Below are 18,745 nucleotides of genomic sequence, written 5' to 3'. Positions count from 1 at the left end.
ATGTATACTGCTATGCATTAAGGGAAGGGCCACTTCCCAGACCAGTTTCAACCTTTATTGAGGTCTTGTCAGTGGAAGGCAGATCCAAACATGGAGAGATACTAAGGCAGAAGCAATAGGAGAGGTCATATTTACCTATATGGTTTTGCACTACCTTACCTCAGTCCTGAAGATATTTTCAGGCACAAACTTTGTTTGCTTACACTTGGATAAAGGATTAAACTAAATTTATTATAGTCTAACCAAGTGAAAAATAAACTTCCAACATCTTTCTCTAAATCCAGAGTAATTCAATAATAAGGTGGTACACCTGTTGGCAACTCCTATAGGTAAATATGACCTCTCCTATTGCTTCTGTCTTAGTATCTCCACGTTTGGGTCTGTCTCCCACTGACGAGACCTCAATAAAGGTTGAAACCGGTTTGGGAAGTGGCCCTTCCCTTAATGCATAGCAGTATACATATCCACAAGGAGATGTGCTTTGCATTATGGGAGATACTGGGACAAGGAGTGATGAGAGCTTGGTCCACCTTTGCTCGAAGTTGCCTGGTGTTGCACTACCTTACCTCAGTCCTGAAGATATTTTCAGGCGCAAACTTTGTTTGCTTACACTTGGATAAAGGATCAAACTAAATTTATTACAGTCTAACCAAGTGAAAAATAAAATTCCAATAAATAAATTTATATGGAATAAAAGAGATCGATCATCAGTCCAGCTAACCAACTCCTGTATCTGAGTTAGAAATAAGAGATGATCAAAGTTCAGATATCACTGATATGAGAATTCTAAAGTGAATGAATAGATAGTATCACTGGCTAGACTATAATATGAATGAAGTTATCAAAAAAAAAAAAAAAAACTTAGCATTATTAATAGTGAAAAATGTGTAAAAAGAGAGTATCTAATGACATGTTCATGACAGACAAGATGTAAAATATTAGAAAAATTAATGTTTGAAGTAAAAATGGCAGGAACAAAATCTGCCAGTATATGGATACAATAGGTAGAATAATGCATTTAGGAATGCTTTAAACTGAAATGTAAAAAAGTGATCCAGTCAGTGACTTGATAAATAATGGATCAAGTTGAAACCTAGTCGTGAAATATCATGACTATATTTTAAGTGTGTGTGCACGTGCACACTTGGTATGTCTATACACACACACACACACACTATATGAGGGTACAGACTATAAAATGAAAAGGTGCATATCAGATTACATAATATTTCAGACCTTAATTATTCTACAAGTACTAGAGAACAATGTGAGAAAGCCGATACATAATGTTTGCAATACGAGATTGAATTTTCTAGTTTATATCGTTACTGACTTCTAATGTACTGTATTATACAATCTTGGTTGCAGTTTGATACTAGTGCTCTGTAACTCTAAAGAAGATATTAATCATTTGGGCAGCTGTTGTAAACAATTCCTGTTGTAAAGAATCCCTAAACAATTTGGATTTGACCAAAAGATCCTACTACTAGTATTTTGGGGCAAATATTAAGTGAATTATGCTCTATGTACAAGACAAGACTTAATGAAGTTTATCCTGCTGATGTAATCTTCTTTTGTTAAGTATAACATTTATCTGAAGTATACTTTGAAACTTGGCAGTAAAAAATTTTTTACAATTCTCTTCTCTGCTTGCTATGGCCAACAAAGCATGCCAAGTGGCAAGAACAGAGACCATGATAATCGCCAAGTAGAGAAATTTGCATTAGTTTATCTTTGGGGGGATGGTAACAGGTGAATGACTTCATTAATATTTAGGAACATGGTTGTTAAACTGAATTTTATCAGAATATGTGCAGCATATTCAGAAACACTTAACATTATTTTGTATCTTAATCCCCCCCCCCATTTAAAATCAGTGGTTAAATTCTAAACGAATAAGCTCCAGGGCCCTTAAAGTAAGGATCATAAATGTAAGACTATTGCTAGATCATCGCAACAGTTTTAAAAAAATTTATTTTTTTATTTATTCTGGTGGAGTTAAAGCCATCTCTTCCACATCACCAGAAATATTAAATACAAATACAACATATTAATATTATCGCATTGCAACTAATGGGAATCCTGTGTTTCTGTGAATTCAATACAGACTTCTTTCTCTTCAGAAACTACACACAAACTGTCATTGCAAACTCGTTTTGTATTATTACTGTCATCCGAGCAATTTTTCCCATTTAAAGAAGGTACCAATGTACTTATCCATAGTCGAAATAGCAGGCCTACATAAATACAAAAAATTACACGATTTTCTTTGTGCTTCTTACAATCACGAGCTCTGAAAAACAACTGCTAATTTGCAGTTCTATTGTTGGTTACACATGACTCACCACTGTATTCAGCAGAAAAACCAGGAGCTACCATCAACTCCAAGTTTAATCGCTGTGCCACTACCATGATCTTTCGCCTCAAGACCGGCCACACAAGACTAATCAAGTTTGGCAATGGCATAAAAGCCTTCCCCATCTGCAAAATCTGTAACATCGAGGAAGCATCACCAAACATTTACTAACTTGTATGAATATTTCTAAATATGAACTTTATAACAACCCAGAAAAGGTGCAGTATAAAATACATGACTTTGACCTCTATGATCTGTGTAATAATACCATGGGATAACAATAAAAAAAAAAATGTTGGTTACTGACTGTTGCCAACCAGAAAAGACAAAATATCGCTATGAGTCTATCAAAATTCCACTACACTATGCTACAATAATATTAGCTTGTCAATCGCTGCAAGACAACGAATTACAGAAAACTCCAAACCATCCCGTCTCTTTCATCATGTGTTCGTAATCAAGTGACTGTTGATACTGACTTTATATACACATTCAAAACTGTAAACAATTGTTGAATAATAACACAATAATGTAGGCATAATTACTAAAGGGAAAAAAGTCACAAAATAGAAAAATGTTCTGGGCCCGGTGCATAAAAAGGTTCCGGGGCCTCGGCTGAATTTAACCACTGTTTAAAATATTTGCCTTTAAAATACTGGCATTCTTGTGGGGGAATAAAACTATTTTCAAATATTCAGCATATAACTTTTTTACTAACTAATGCTTATTCTTTCAAATTTTTCAATCTCAAAAATGTACATTCATGTTTAATCCTTTCTTTTAAGGTTACACGGTGATCAGCATTCATATTTATGAATTTAGGGACACAAAACACATGTGTTGAAAAGATTATTTTACTGATTAATAATAAAATGATAACTTGACGTTTCGACCCCTGTATTGAGGTCATCATCAGGATACATGTGTATAACAATCAAGCTACATGCTGTTGCACTCTATACAGGTAAATTACATTTACGTTGTTAACTAATCTTTTTTCTTAGCCTGCCCTCTAGTGATAAAAAAAAAATTACCAATAAAAACTACAATAAACTCTGCTAAAGTCCTCATGCTAGGATTCTTCTGGAATTATACAGTTTATATTGTTATATTATGATTATCTTCTGGATTTGTACAGTACAGGTTGCTATTGAATGTTCAGGGAAAAAAAAAAAAACTTCACCAAGTCTTCTTGTATTGAGATTTTTCTTCATAGTTGCTATGAAGGTTGCAGATGGGTCCTCCACATTCTTGGAATGGTTAGACCATCATTTTTATTCAGATTTGGATCCTGTTTGAGCATTTCACATGCTTCCTTGAATTTCCGCTCGAACCAGGTTTTGGTGCGGTGTAGGGACTTGGTACCTTTCCAATAAATTCTGTGGTATGTTTGGAGTGCATGGTCAGAAAGGCCGGTTTTTCCAAAATGGAGGAATTTTATGTGTCGTTTGTGTTCATCCCTTCTGATTGGGATGGTTCACCCTGTTTCCCCTATGTATGGTATATTACATGTGCAATCTATTTTGTAAACCCCTGGGTGGGCCAGGTGTCACAGGGGATCCTTGGAAGAACTGAGTAGGTGTCTTAATTTTGTTGGGGGTTTAAAGGTGGTTTTGATGTTATATTTGTGTAGTGTTCTGTCTATTTTTTCAGAAATGCCTAACATATGATATAGCAATAGCATTCTTGAAATCTTTTTTGTTATTATTGGTATCTTTGTGGAGGATCTTGTGAATGGTTTTTATACTGTATCCATTTTTCCCCTCTTTCCACCCCCCTCGGTTGGAAAGAGGGGAAAATAGTTCCACTGCATAAAGGTGGTTCCAAGACTGCTGTTGTAAATTACCAACCGATTAGCATATCAGGAATCATTGTCAAGGTCTTAGAGAAATTAGTCAAGAAAAGAATACAGGAGTGGATAGATGAAAATGGGATATTGTATGGGAGACAACATGGTTTTGTGAAGGGTAGATCATGCCTCAGTAACTTGCTCACGTTTTATAACACAGTGATGGCTGAACTGGATAGGGGTAATGAGTTTACAGTGATACTACTGGACCTTGCCAAGGCCTTTGACAGGATACCACATGGAACCCTAATCAGTAAACTGGAGCAGATGGGGATAGATATAGGGTTGGTGAGATGGATAGGAGAGTGGTTGAAGGAGAGATACCAGAGAGTGGTTTATGCAGGAGTGGAGTCTAAAAGATGGCTGGTGACTAGTGGTGTGCCACAGGGCTCTGTTTTTGGACCACTGCTTTTCAATTTGTTGATCAATGATATAGGAAAGGATTTGAGAGGAAGTGTTCACTTGTTTGCTGATGATGCAAAGTTGGGTAGAGCAATTGTGAGTGCACAGGATGTCAAAATTTTACAGGATGATTTGGATAGTTTGGAGGACTGGGCTAGGAAAAATGGATGTCAATTTAATGTGGCAGTGTAAGGTTATGCACTTTGGGGTGAAAAGAATAGCAGCAGTATATCACATTGGTGGAACCGTACTCCAGGAGATTGATGAGGCCAGGGATTTGGGAGTGTTGGTGGATAGGGAATTGTAGTTTAGGAGGCACATTGCAAAAGTGACTAAATCAGCTCATCAAATCACTTGGCTTCTGAAAAATACTTTAACATGCAGAGACAAACAAGTTGTTGTTCCTCTGTATCGAGCCTTGATAAGACCCCATCTGGACTACTGTGCCCAGTTATGGGCACCAGGGTTTCTTCGTGATGGGGAGGAAACGGAGAGGATCCAGAGACGAGTGACCAAAGATGATAGAAGGTCTGTGGAATGAACCTTATGAGAAAAGGTTGAAGATTTGTGGGTTGCAGAGATTGGACGATAGGCGAAGGAGGGGTGATATGATTGAGACATTCAAATTATTGAAGGGTTTCTATAAGATTGATCCAGAAGATATTTTTGAAAATGACTGGTGGTGGGAGGTCTAGGGGCCATGCATGGAAGCTGGGCAAGAGCTTGGTTGACAAGGGAGTTAGAGCTAGGTTTTTTACTTGGAGAGTGGTGAATGAGTGGAATAAGCTTCCAGAGTCTGTTGTGGGTGCTACGACCGTAAATGAGTTCAAGGCAAGGTATGATAGATACTGTGTCAATGTCGAATAGTTGTTCTTGACATGATGTTAGGGCCTCTCTCGATGAGTCTGTCGACTCCTTGGAGTTGCCCGGAACAATAATAACAATAATTTTTTATAAAGGTATGTTTGATGGTCTCATATTCATGGTTAAGAGCTTGTTCGTTTGAACAAATGGTTTGAGCTCTGTGTTTAAGGGTGCTTATGACCCCTAGTTTTTGTGTTGGGTGGTGATAAGAAGTTTTGTGTATGTACTGGCCTGTGTGTGTAGGTTTGCGGTAAACCGAGAAGGAGAGACAGCCTGAAGGAAGACGTGAGACAAGTGTGTCTAGGAATGGAAGAGAGTTGTTTTTTCTATTTCAATGGTGAATTGGATGCGTTTGTGTTGTTTGTTCAGGTGGCTAAGGAATGTATCTAGTGTTTCGCAGCCATGGAGCCAAATGGCGAAAATATCGTTGACATATCTGAGCCAGATTTTGGGCTTTAGGCACGCCGATTCTAGAGCTCATTGCTCAAAGTCTTCCATATAAAAGTTTGCTATTGAAGGGGGAAAGTGGTGAGCCCATGGCTGTACCCTCTTTTTGAAGGTAAAAATTGTTCTGCCACACGAAATATCCGGAGCGGAGTACGTGGGAAAAGAAGGCTGTGATTTCGTGTGGAAATATGTTCTGCAAGAGTAAAATGGTATCATTGATTGGGACATTGGTGAAAAGGGAAGTTATGCAAAGCTGACTAATAGATCTTGGTCGTTGAGTGTAATGTTTTTAATTTTGTTTATGAATTATTGTGTATTTTTTATGTAGGAAGGGGAATGACCAACCAATTCCTTGAGTGTGGCCGCTAATTTTTTTGGCTAAGTAATTTGGACTCGATTCCTTCTACAATTGTACGTAATGGCGTGTCTGTTTTGTGTACTTTTGGCAGGCCTTAAATTCTGAGCGTACGGGCATACTGCGGTATTAATTTTTTAATTGTTTCTTCCGGCCACGCATTAACTGATTTAAGTAGTTCAATAGTTTTCTTTTTGTTGCGTTGCGTGGGGGTTGTAATTTACCATTTGGTAGGTGTTGTGGTCCGATACCAAATGGTTCATTTTTTCAATGTAGGTTGTCCGATTTAAAACAACAGTGGCATTTCCTTTATCTGCTTTTGTGATAATAATGTCACAGTTATTTTTTTAGGGATATGAGCACCAGTTTTTCTGCTTTGTTTAGGCTGCTGCTTAATTTTTTGGTTGAATTTAGTAAACAGGCAGTTTCTATCCGTATTTTGTCAGCTAAATTGGCGGGAAGGGATCTTAAACCTCTCTCGATATGATATATTATATCTAGTTTATTTACTGACCTCGGAGCAATGGTGTAATTTAAACCTTTCTCCAGTAGCGAGAGTTCACCTTGGATGAGGTTATAATCTGATTGGTTGATAACAAAAAAGTGGTCCGATAGTGGGTGGTTGCTCGTAACTGTGTTTGTGGGTGATTGGCTGCTCCTTTCATTATGGCATCGTAATTGTCTTGTGCTTTCCTGTAGTTTTAATGCTTGAAACTTTGTTATTAATTGTTCTTTGTTTTTGAGTAATAGGTGCTTGGCCAAGTCGTCTGTGATCTTGTCTAGAATATTCCAAATTTCTGGATTAACGTAACTGGATAGCTCAAATTTTAGTTGTAACACTTTGGCTTGGGTAGATGCTAAGTTCTTTCGTGCCTCGTGGATCTGTTCTCTTAACGCTTTTTCTAGCCTGGCATAGATACGGAGCACTTCAGCTGCTGTAAATTTCTTCTTTAGTTTAATGCAGTTGGGTATTAAGTTGCTGTCTCTGCATCATTTCAAAAAGGCTAGTCGATTAATTAACATGGAACTACATATCTTAAGCTTACCGTAGAGGCTGCACTGCTTGTGGGTCACATCTCCATGGATTATGATGACTCTTTCTTTTAAGGTTACATGGTGATCAGCATTCATATTTATGAATTTAGGGATGCAAAACACACGTGTTGAAAAGATTATTTTACTGATTAATAATAAAATAATAACTTGATGTTTCGACCCGTACTGAGGTCATCATCAGAAGGATACATGTGTATAAGAACCAAGCTACATGCTGTTGCACTCTATACAGGTAAATTACATCTACATTGTTAACTAATCTTTTTTCTTAGCCTACCCTCTAGTGATTAAAAAAAAAAAAAAAATTACCAATAAAAACTACAATAAACTCTGCTAGCTAAAGTCCTCACGTACTAGGATTCTTCTGTACAAATCCAGAAGATAATCGTAATATAACAATATAAACTGTATAATTCCAGAAGAATCCTAGTACGTGAGGACTTTAGCAGAGTTTATTGTAGTTTTTATTGGTATTTTTTTTTTATCACTAGAGGGCAGGCTAAGAAAAAAGATTAAATAACAACGTAGATGTAATTTACCTGTATAGAGTGCAACAGCATGTAGCTTGGTTCTTATACACATGTATCCTTCTGATGATGACCTCAATACAGGGGTCGAAACGTGTTTTGTGTCCCTAAATTCATAAATATGAATTCATGTTTAATGATTAAAGCATAACATAAAATTCAGACTATTCTGTTCATTTAACATGCAACACTTACTTTGCTATGGCAATTCCAATTCCTGTATACTTCTGAGTTTGATCTAAAATAAATAGCAATTATGATTCTAAATTTGTTTTGGTCAGTTTTGCATGGGAAAGGGAAAGGGAGAGTATAATTGTTCATCTAAATTTTTATCTTATCTCATTACAGAAAACATTCTGTAATAGCAAACTTCCAGCCAAAGACCAATACCAACACTATTTTAAAGGAAATTTGCTACTACAAACTTTCCACTCTAACAAGCTATTCCATTTTTATCCCTATAAGTTTGATGTAATGAAGTAACTGCATTTTCATTGAAAATAATGCATACATATAAAAAACAAACATAATCCCACTGAACTTTGAAATGATTTTCATGTTCATGTGCATAATATGTAGTAAGTCAAGAAGAATAATAAATGTTACTAATGTTATAATAAATTAATAAATGTTATAATAAATACTGGTAAAAAATGTTATTTTGTATACTAGCAGATAACATCATGGAGTATTTACTCAAACTTACCAAAGTTTAACGGCTTCCACTACATAATACTCATAGAGCTTGACAAATTATTCAAAATCTACTTGCCATGCTAAGAGCTTACTCACCCAAGACCCTCCCTTCTCCATTCTTTTAATGGTATGTCCCAATAAGTGTCAATAGGAGTTCCACAAAATGATTAATGGTCCTGTACTGTGGTTGGAGAATTTTTTTTTATTATTAAATAAAAAATATTCTATTTTACCCAGTCTGCAGCTGCTCACCAGCTAGTAAAATCTACTTCACCACTGGTGAGTGGGTGAGCATATTTGTCAAGCCCTACTTATTGCATATCCAGTGTGATGGAAACGCATAACTCAGCCATTTCCTTAACTTTTGTTTGGTGCATTTTAAGTGAATCCTACCATAAGAAGCATTAAGCCTATCATACATTAGTACCCTGGGTGAGCTAAGGGTTATAATCCAGAAACTTTGCTCTACAGAAGAAACATGGAACTTTTCTAAGCTCCGTGTTGGGTCAGACCTTTGATAAGCAGGGTGGTGATAATGCAATTCATTTACAACCTGAAGATATTTGAACCATGATCTACCACAGTGGTGGTGAACCTTTTTATGTGGCATGCCGAAAGTTTACAAATCGAGTTGCTGACATGCCGGTGCGTGCCAAAAATTTACAAATCAAGTGCTGACGTGCCAGGCAGTTTTTAGTACGGGAAAAATTAATAGAAAATTAATTACTTTATAATATTATATAAATAATATTTTATTTTATTTATAATATTTCTTTATATATAAATTTATAATATTATTCAGTGTAAAATTGATTATTGTATTATTAAGTTAATTTTAATGATGTTGGTTTGAAAAAAAAAAAAAAAAGAGTAGTGAGAAAAATATTTATGCATTTTTACTCACCATACAAGTCAGTTGAGCAGGTAAAGCAGCAGAAGGATGTCAACTTGTCGGCGAAATGCTTACTGTATTTACTCGAATATAACTTGCCCTCGCGTACAACTTGCACCCCCTGATTTTACTTTGCAAAAAACTTGTTGGAATTGCTCCCTTTTTGTTGCTGTCTTCTTCATCCTCTGAAGACATTTACTTTTCTCCTCATCCCTTTCTTTTTCCTGCTCTCTTCTTAACTCCTGTAGCTGTTCAGTGGTCAGCTCAACATTGTGCTCCTCTACGTCTACTTCATCAATTTCCAAATGCATGGTCTTGCCCAGGGAGATAACTGTATCTACAATGTCAATTTTGCTTTCAGGTCCTTCCAATGCATTTCCTCGGACACAGTCGGCCCATAACTTTTTCCAGGCTGATTTTAAAGTTCTCACAGAAACATCTTCACATGCTTGACTAATATGACACAAACAATGAAGAATATTGAAGTGATTCCTCCAGCCCTGAGGGTTAATTCTGTGTCAGTGATAACTTTGAAACATCTTTGGAAGAGAGCTTTGGTATAAAGCTTTTTGAAGTTGGAAATAACATACTGATCCATTGGCTGTAGGAGTGGTGTGGTATTTGGAGGCAAGAACTTAATTTTGATGAAATTAAACTCTTCATCCAAATCTTCTTCCAACTGTGGTGGATGTGCTGGAGCATTGTCCATTATAAGAACTTTCTCAGAAAAACCTTTTCTTGTAGATACCGTTTCACTGTGGGAGCAAAGACTTCTATCATCCACTCACAGAAGAATTGCCTGGCTACCCAGGCTCTGCTGTTACCTCTTCACATAAAGCTGAGTTTGTGCCTGTTAACTTTCTGCTTTTTAAAGATTCTAGGATTTTCAGAGTGGTAAACCAACAGAGGTTTTATCTTCAGGTCATCACTAGCATTGGCACAAAAAAGCAAAGTTAATGTCTTTCATTGGCTTGTGTCCTAGCAATGCCATTTCCTCCTTAGCAATGAACGTTCTCTTAGGCATTTTTTTCTAGAAAAGCCTAGTTTCATTGCAGTTGAAAACTTGTTCTGGTCTGTAACTTTTCTGACTCCATCAGTTTCTGAAATTCCTTCACGAACCTTTCAGTGGCTTCTTTGTCAACACTAGCACCTTCTCCGTGTCTAACAACACTATGGATAACGGTTTTATTCTTGAATTTCTCAAACCATCCTTTGCTAGCTTTGAACTCTTTGCGGATGTCTTTGCTACTGCTAGTGGATGGCAAGTTCTGCGAAAGATCTTTGTAAATAGTTTGAGCTTGTAAACAGATCATGTTTAGAGATATACTATCTCCTTTCAGTTGCATGTCACTAATCCAGATGAGTAGTAAAGTTTCCATTTCTTCCATAACTTTATTTCTTCGAGATGACACGATAAATACTCCTTTGGCCACATCCAGTTCCTTATAAAAATCTGCTTCCTTAACAATTGTAGTTGAGGATTTGGACAAGACATACTGCTTACACAGATCACTTTGCCTGACTCCTTTCTCATATTTTTCCACAATCTCTTTCTTAATTTCTATTGTGATTTTTTTTTCTTCTCTTCTTTCTTAGTTTTCTTTGGCCCAATGTTGAAAATAATACACTGATCAGTGAAATGATGCTTATCTGGTAGATTATTCAGAAAATAAACGTGAAGCTACAATAAAATACGTCACTTATAAAAACAAATACATACAGTACACATCATAAATACAAACCTAAAAGAATCTTCACGAAGTGTAGTTTGTTTACACAAATACTGAAATAGATACAAAAAAGCAAATACGTGTGCAGCGTTTGTCGTATTTTTAGATAAATATGACGTAATAACAACAATTGTTACACTAGAGACAGTTCAGCACATGCTCAGCTAAACGTGCATAAAAAAGTTTAAAATAAGTATAATGTAAAACATGCTTTAGTTCATTTGAAAAGAAAAGCATCACAGTTCGTATCTCGAGTCTAGGTTCGCATCTAGAGGTTAAAATGGGATATGAAAAAAGTTCATATCTCAAAGAATTCGTATGTCGAGCAGTTCATAAGTTGAAGTACTACTGTAACTGGAACAGCTGTTTCGTGGAAATTAAAGTATTTGAATGGGTCCTACTATGAGAAATCTCTCTGCGGGCGAAGATCGAGGAAAGTGTTTTGTTCATTTCCAGTCACTGGAACTTAAATATAAATGACGGCGAACTATTTGATGAAGTTTTGTGTATTAAAAGTCATGTCACCAGTGAAACAATCAAAGAATGGTAACAAAACGATGAGTCCTGCCGACGTAGATGGGTTGAAATTTTTAAATATTTCAGATAAATATGTAATAATATCATTGTTTAAAATGCTATGTATATGCTTATATTTTACAATAAACGTTAAAGCTTTTTTAGTTTTAGTGAAACAAATAAACACAACCTGTTTTTTTTTATTATTATTTATTCATTATGAAACAATTTCTGATTTGTTCTTTATTTTCTCCAAAAAAATATGGTCACTGTACATATAATGCGTGTGCGAGTTCACCTGCCAGTTCAAATGCAAACAAGCAGGAATAAAATTCAACCAAGGGTTGAAACTTTGTGAGAGTTGAGCCTGCCAGTAATGAGAAGTTTTGTTGGAACGATAAATGACACCCCGTCGTGAATGTGTTAAAATAAGAAATATATAGTGAATGACATGTGAATGAATGTATATAAATGTAATGAATGAATATATAGTGAATGAATGTTATGACAGTTTCAGATGTTATGGAATTCAGTTAAAGAGAATTAGCATCTCAACTCAACACTTGTCGGTTGCCTTTGTCGTTGGGTTGCATGATCTTTTGTTAATACTGCACCAATCATATCCATGTCTTCATAGCTGCTCTCTCGTGTAAAACAAAATTTAACTTGTACATATTGTAATAATTAAAAAAAAAAAGAAAAAAAGTTGAATAATTTATAAGCGTATAAAAGTATATCACCTGTAAATCGTTGATGTGCCACCTCTAGCATGCGTGCCATTGGTTCACCATCTATGATCTACCAGATGGAAAGCAGAAACACTATCCACTTGGCCAAACTCACAAAAAAGACCCTTTATGTACTACATGATGGTGTGTGTGTGTGGGGGGGGGATTTAGAGATACTTTCTAATGCATATGGGACAAAAACTTATTCTGACTAAAATAACGTGAGAATCCACATTATACAAAAAGACACCTCTTCCACTTTGAAGTGTAGAGCAGTTCCGCAGGCAGGCTGCCAGTTAGTGTACAGGATTGAACCAGATGGTAACGCACCTTTTAGGAGGTTTTTCTGATCAAATGGCACATAATCTCTTCCAATTATACTGTTAGGTCATGCCTGGAGGGAGTCCATGTAATGGTATGCAAGGGAGGAGGCACTGATGAGGTCATATTCTGGGTGGAAACTGGATACTCTCTGTATGGGCAATATGTTAAAGAGCCTATTTTCTCCCAATTCATGTTTGTTTTCCTTTTTTCTCTTCAATTTCTGTAACTTTATAAATTAAAAAAAAGTCTAAATAGGTAGTGAGTCTGTTGTTCAACGAACAATAAACCTCTCTCTAAAATCGAAAAAAAAATTAAATTAAAAATCACACAAAAAAAAATCCTTTATATTCACCTTACAAATATCCGTGTCTTCAACTGTAACTTAAATGACATGAATCATCTTCAATCATCCAAACTTGATGTTCTGTTTCTGGCTGAACCTCAAATTTCTACTAAATCAACCATAGCTCATCTTAACTGTCCAAATTATACCCTTGATGACTGATTCTGCCATAAAGGAGATACTTGTGCTTTTGTGCAATCTGATATCTGATGTCTAACCTACAATCTCACCTTTTTGACCTTCTGTACTTTAAAATTTCTTTATCACATTTTGTTTCATTCATGTGCTGCCTCTACCATTCTCTCAATTCAGAAAATCATCGACCTTTTTTACTTCCTATCTTTAAAGCTCAATTTCACACACTCAAAATTTCGAAACAGTGAAATCTTCCTTCTTGGTGATTTCAATGTCCATAATTCTAACTGGCTCCCTTTCTCTGCCTCTCTTCCATGACCAAGCTAGAAGAAAGGCAGAGATTTGTACTGTATGAAATGACTTAGATCATCTCCATACCCAAATTCTTAACAATCCTCTTAATTCATCCAACACTCTAGATCTTTTCTAAACAGTTCTTCTAGATACTCTGTTCAAGTGACTGCTTCTCTTGGCAATTCAGACCACAATCTTATCCAAGTTTCATCACTTGTGGAAAGTCCTTCAATCAGCCATTCACAACCTCGCATGCTCTGGCACTGCAACAATGCCAAGTGGGAGGACTTGCATGATTTTGACTCCTCTTTTTCATGATCAGACTGCTTTTCATTCTTCAGATCCAGATACCTTTTCTGATCTTGTTACAGATCTCATGGCCTATTTCACTCATTTGGATCCATTTCATGGAAAGGTTTGGAGAAACCTTTGCTGCTGCTCTTGACATCTCCAAGTTTGGAGAAAATCAAGTGGTCACTCTCAATATTTCTAAGGCATTGAATTGAGTCTGGCATCTTGATATTTTAACAAACTACCATCTTATGACATTCTTCCTTTCCTTTGTGAATAGGCTGCCAGTTATCTCTCTCTGGTCATTCACTGTGGGTCATGGTGGACAGTTTTCTTTCATCAGACTTTTCAGTCAATGCTGGTGTATCCCTTGGCTCTGTACTTTCAGATACATTCTCCTTCCCGCACACATCAATGAACACTCACCCCCCACACACACACACACAACAACCAATCCTATTCACTGCCTTGTTGATGACAGTATTCTCTGCTCCTCTTTTTCATTTTCAAAATCTTGTGATGCTGAGGCAATTCAATACTTCAAGATCACCTTTAATCAATACCTTAAACATTGATCTCTTTACAATTCTTAAGTGGAGATGAAGATAACTTGGTGAATTTTAATGCCAGAAAAATGCAATCCTGTCTTGTTTCCAGGAAGAAACAAGACAGGATTGCTCTCCCCTACTTCTGACAATAATCTGCACACCAAACAAAATCAGTTTTCTCTTCTTCAGTAACTCTCATATCTAATCTATCCTAGCAAGTCACAAGCAAGTCAGGTCAATAGCCTCCAGCCTTCAAAATCCTTGGTATCGTTTTTTGTTCCAACAGTATATCTCCTATTCAACTCTTGATAGCTTGAGTGGATCTGAGCTCTTTAAAGCTCAAATCCATTCAACCATAGAATACTATTCTCACATTTTGGATGGTGTAATAAAATCTCCCTTGGAATGCTTGACTGTATTAAGAAGTGATCAATTTGCTTAACTGAAGACACCAACCTCTCTGGTGGCTTTCTCACAGATGCTCTGTTGCTGCTGTATTATATCTTTCCTATAGCTATTTCCATGGTCACTGTTCTGCTGAACTAGCCACTTCCATCTCTCTACTTTCCTGTAATCATGTATGAACACAAACAGCTGCTAGTCAACACTGATAAATCCCAAAATCATCAAACAAACTTTTCACCCCTAACTTGCTTTAAATCCTTTCACCTCTGCTCTTTGGAGCAGCTTTTCCATCCATACTGTTTTCAATGATTACAAATCCTCAGGTCTTCAAGAAACTCATTAACAAATTCTTTTCTTTCTATCCACTTGTTGTGTCAGAGGTCTTGGGAGCTCTCTTGTGTATGACTGGCTAATAATAATTATATATATGTGTGTGTGTAATCCATCTGCACACAGTAAAAGTAGAAAAATATTTGTTTAAAGTAGTGCAAAAGGAAAAGTCCACTGGAAGAAAATATTCTTCCTGCAACTTAGCATAACTCTCTAAATTACTGATTTAGAAAAAAGGCCAGGCTAAAAAGAAATGTTACAATTGGTAAAATAAAAAATATGAAATAGGAAGCCACCACCCAATGCCCCATAAATCAAAGATTTTTTTGTTAGCATAAAATGGTATAATTAAAACCACTACAAGCATACATACACAATCTCAAATCACTGTTCATTTCAGTATCACAAATAGCAGCAATTGATACATAAACCTCATTATAATGTCACATATACTAGCTTGCTACTTAACTCAATTATTAATGGAATATATAAAGAATGTTGCATTAGTTTGCCAGTTAACTGCAAGTTTGAGGGTACAATTGTAATAATTATTTATTAAATGCCATACATGGAGTCTCACAGCTCAGTGAGGGAGATCAGTCTGCACGCTATCTACTACACGTTATTTTGTATGGTAACTCCAGTCAGGTCCAATCTAGATTCTTTCATGCACACTATACTATATTACAGCAGATATCAAAGTAGTGATCAATGCATAAAGTGTGAAATGGCATTTCTATTTTATTTTTATTTTATTTATTTATTTTTATTATTTTTTTTTTGTAGTATGGTGTGATGTAGAGGTGAACAGGATCAAATATTTAGTTGCATGTTGCTATAGACCTGATAATACGGAGGGTAATGAGAAGGATTTGTATAGGCAAATTAGCCTGGCTAGCAAGAAACGAGTGATCATTATGGGTGACTTTAATTGGTAAAGGTAATATAGACTGGAGTTTTTGGAATCCGGTTTGTTAGTATGGTAGTCTATGACTCATCTTCTCTTCTGGATAGATGTTCAGCCCATTTCCATTTTAGATGCTCGTGGTGAAGAACCATGTCAGTAATACGAGTCTGGCTTCTTATCCAGGTGTTTCGCTTCTTATCTTTTAGTGTGATGCCTAGCATCAGTCTCTCCATTTTTCTTTGAGTTGATGCTAGTTTATTTGTCAGTGCTTTTGTTAGAGACCAAGTTTCACAATATGTGATGACTTCTAGACTGACGAATTGTCAAATTTTGTTGAGAAAACTGGTCAACCATTGCCAAGAACAGAGAAAGGTGGAAGGAACTGGAGGAGACCTTCATCCAGCAGTGGACAGAAAATGGCTGAAAAGAAGACTGGAGTTGAAGGCTTTGACTTATAGTCCAGCCTGTGTGTCTAGAGTTGTGGTTAAAGTGTCAGAGAAGTTAATTAGGACCAAGATTCAGAATTGGGTTGAAACAGAAAAATACTCTTTGCTGGCCAGCATCGGTATGTTAAAGGAAAATCATGTTTTAGCAATGTGCTTACTTATATAATAAAATGACAAATGCATTGGATAAGGATGATGCATATACAGTGGTATATTCAGAATTTCCAAAAGCCTTTTATAAATTGCCACATGATAAGCTGGTAATTAAACTGGAATGCATGGGGCTAAACAGTAGATTAGTTCCTGGATTGGAGACAGCCAGTCTGATAGGTCAGTTTTCTATGGAGGAGCAATATCCCAGAAGAGAAAAGTTACTAGTGGTGTACCCCAATTGTCAGTTTTGGATCCATTGCTTTTAATTTGTATGTAAATGATATTTGTAGATGTTTGAATGGTTTGTACAATGCAAAGTTTGGGATAGCTATCAGAAGTAAAGTGGATGCTGTGGCTTTGCAAGAGGACTTGAATACACTGGTCAAATGGGTAAATGAGTGGGGATGTCAATTCAATGCTGCAAAATGTAACATTTAAAAATTTCGGAAGCAGAGATGGGATGTAGAATACACAATTGGTAGAAATAATCTTGGAAGATGTAGATGAAATGAGATCTGGGAGTGATCATGGACAAGGACATAAAATTTTGGGGACATATTGCTAAAATAGTGAGAGCGGCACAGCAGCAGATAATAGGAATGTGGAGGGCACTGACTTGTAGAAGGACGTTATGGTTCTCTTATATAGGCTTTGATCAGCCCACATATTGATTATTGTGCAGTACTGATATGGTCGCCTGGTTTTCAAAAAGATGGATTAGAAAAGGTCCAGAGACGACTAAGGTGGTTTCTGGTCTCTATAATGTTGATTATGAAGACAGATTGAGAAAATACAATTTGCAGAAACTGGTGGATAGGAGGGAGAAAGGATATGATCGAGACATATAAGCTATTAAGAGGTTATTACCCGATTAGTGTTGGGGAGGTTTTGCATAGAACGAGTGAAGATAGGGAGAGAACAAGAGGTCATCCTTGGAAGCTGTATAAGGAGAGTGTGAGCAAAGAGGTGAAGAGCAGGATTTTGGCGTGGCGAGTCACTGAAATGCATTGCCTGAGAGTGTGGTGAGCATGGAGACAGTGAACATATTAAAGACGCAGAATGATAAACCATGTGCAAAACAAGGCTCCCTGTAATGATCTTTTGACTCCATGGAAGTTTTAATAATAATAACTCTGTGTTCTTGGGCCAAGTGACCTGTGTTGAGAGCATCTTGAATAATAAAAACTCCACTTTATGGGAGAAGAAATCCTGCTACCTCTGTAGGAGACTTATTTTATCTTCAACTGAATAACCCATATCAAAATTATTGGCTTCATAACGACAAATTAAACACAAGGTCTTTCAATCGCAGGCCATGCATATGGTGAGCTGTATATAAGTAATACCATGCCATGATGAGTCTCTGGAAGTGTCGTGGAATAATAATAAATGCAATACTGGGGCACCATTGTTAACGTATGTAATTAAGAACAGCTAATGATTTATTTCATAAACTGCAATAATTATTATAACATGACATGTCCAAGGAATCTGCGTGGGAGGCCACTCCACTATAAACAACCCAGTTTCCACTACTTAATTCCACGGGGAACTACCAGAAGTTCGAAATACTGAAATCGTTTTTTCCACTCACAGTAGAAAAATAAATTTAAAGGATAACAAAAACAGGTTTTTCCGTGCATGAGGCCAAAGTAAATTTTGACCTTACCTATTTCTGTTTCCTTGTTCTGACTGTGTTGTTCATTCTGTCTGATTATCTCTCCAGAATATCTTGGCATATTCATATTAATAGATCCGGCCGTGAAAATAGTTCTACTTTTGGGTTGAAAAACAGGAAAGTCGTCTTCTTCTCGAATAGATGTCAAATCAGCAGATGAAAGGCCAGACATTTTGAATTTCCTTATGTAACATTCCAAATCATGTACTAAATGAAGAAATACACTTAATGAAATATCCTAGGAATGTAAGCAGCGATTAACAGACTATATAGACTACAAAATTTTCCGATCAAGCCAACCGTTTTTATTAACATAGGTACTAAAGCAAATCCTTCTTCAGTAAAAACAGCACATGACGAAACAGATAAAACGTAGAAAATAGGCCATAAGGGATCTAATCCAAAACTTGAGTTAATTACTTATTCACAAATTTAAGCTACTGTAAAACCACAGCATTTCGTCTTCGACATAA

The 18,745-nt window shown here is 36.4% G+C and overlaps 1 protein-coding gene across 1 annotated transcript in view; it reads right to left on the bottom strand.

Moving 5' to 3' along the window:
- LOC150099694 (mitochondrial outer membrane protein SLC25A46-like) overlaps window positions 1–18,745 on the bottom strand; it is a 153,887-nt gene extending 135,142 nt beyond the window's left edge. Inside the window, exons 1-2 of the mRNA XM_090403379.1 lie at window positions 18,264–18,745; window positions 8,052–8,094 (exon numbers count right to left, since the gene is read on the bottom strand). Coding sequence (XP_090259505.1) covers window positions 8,052–8,094; window positions 18,264–18,444 — 224 coding nt within the window. The 5' untranslated portion in view covers window positions 18,445–18,745. The remainder of the gene's footprint in view (window positions 1–8,051; window positions 8,095–18,263) is intronic.

Source organism: Typopeltis vanoorti, chromosome 14 (assembly GCF_054136105.1).
Source record: "Typopeltis vanoorti isolate ZY-2024b chromosome 14, IOZ_Tvanoo_1.0, whole genome shotgun sequence".
NCBI classification, from domain to species: domain Eukaryota; kingdom Metazoa; phylum Arthropoda; class Arachnida; order Uropygi; family Thelyphonidae; genus Typopeltis; species Typopeltis vanoorti.
Note: the sequence above shows the minus strand (reverse complement) of the source record. Positions and strands in the feature narration are given on the sequence as shown.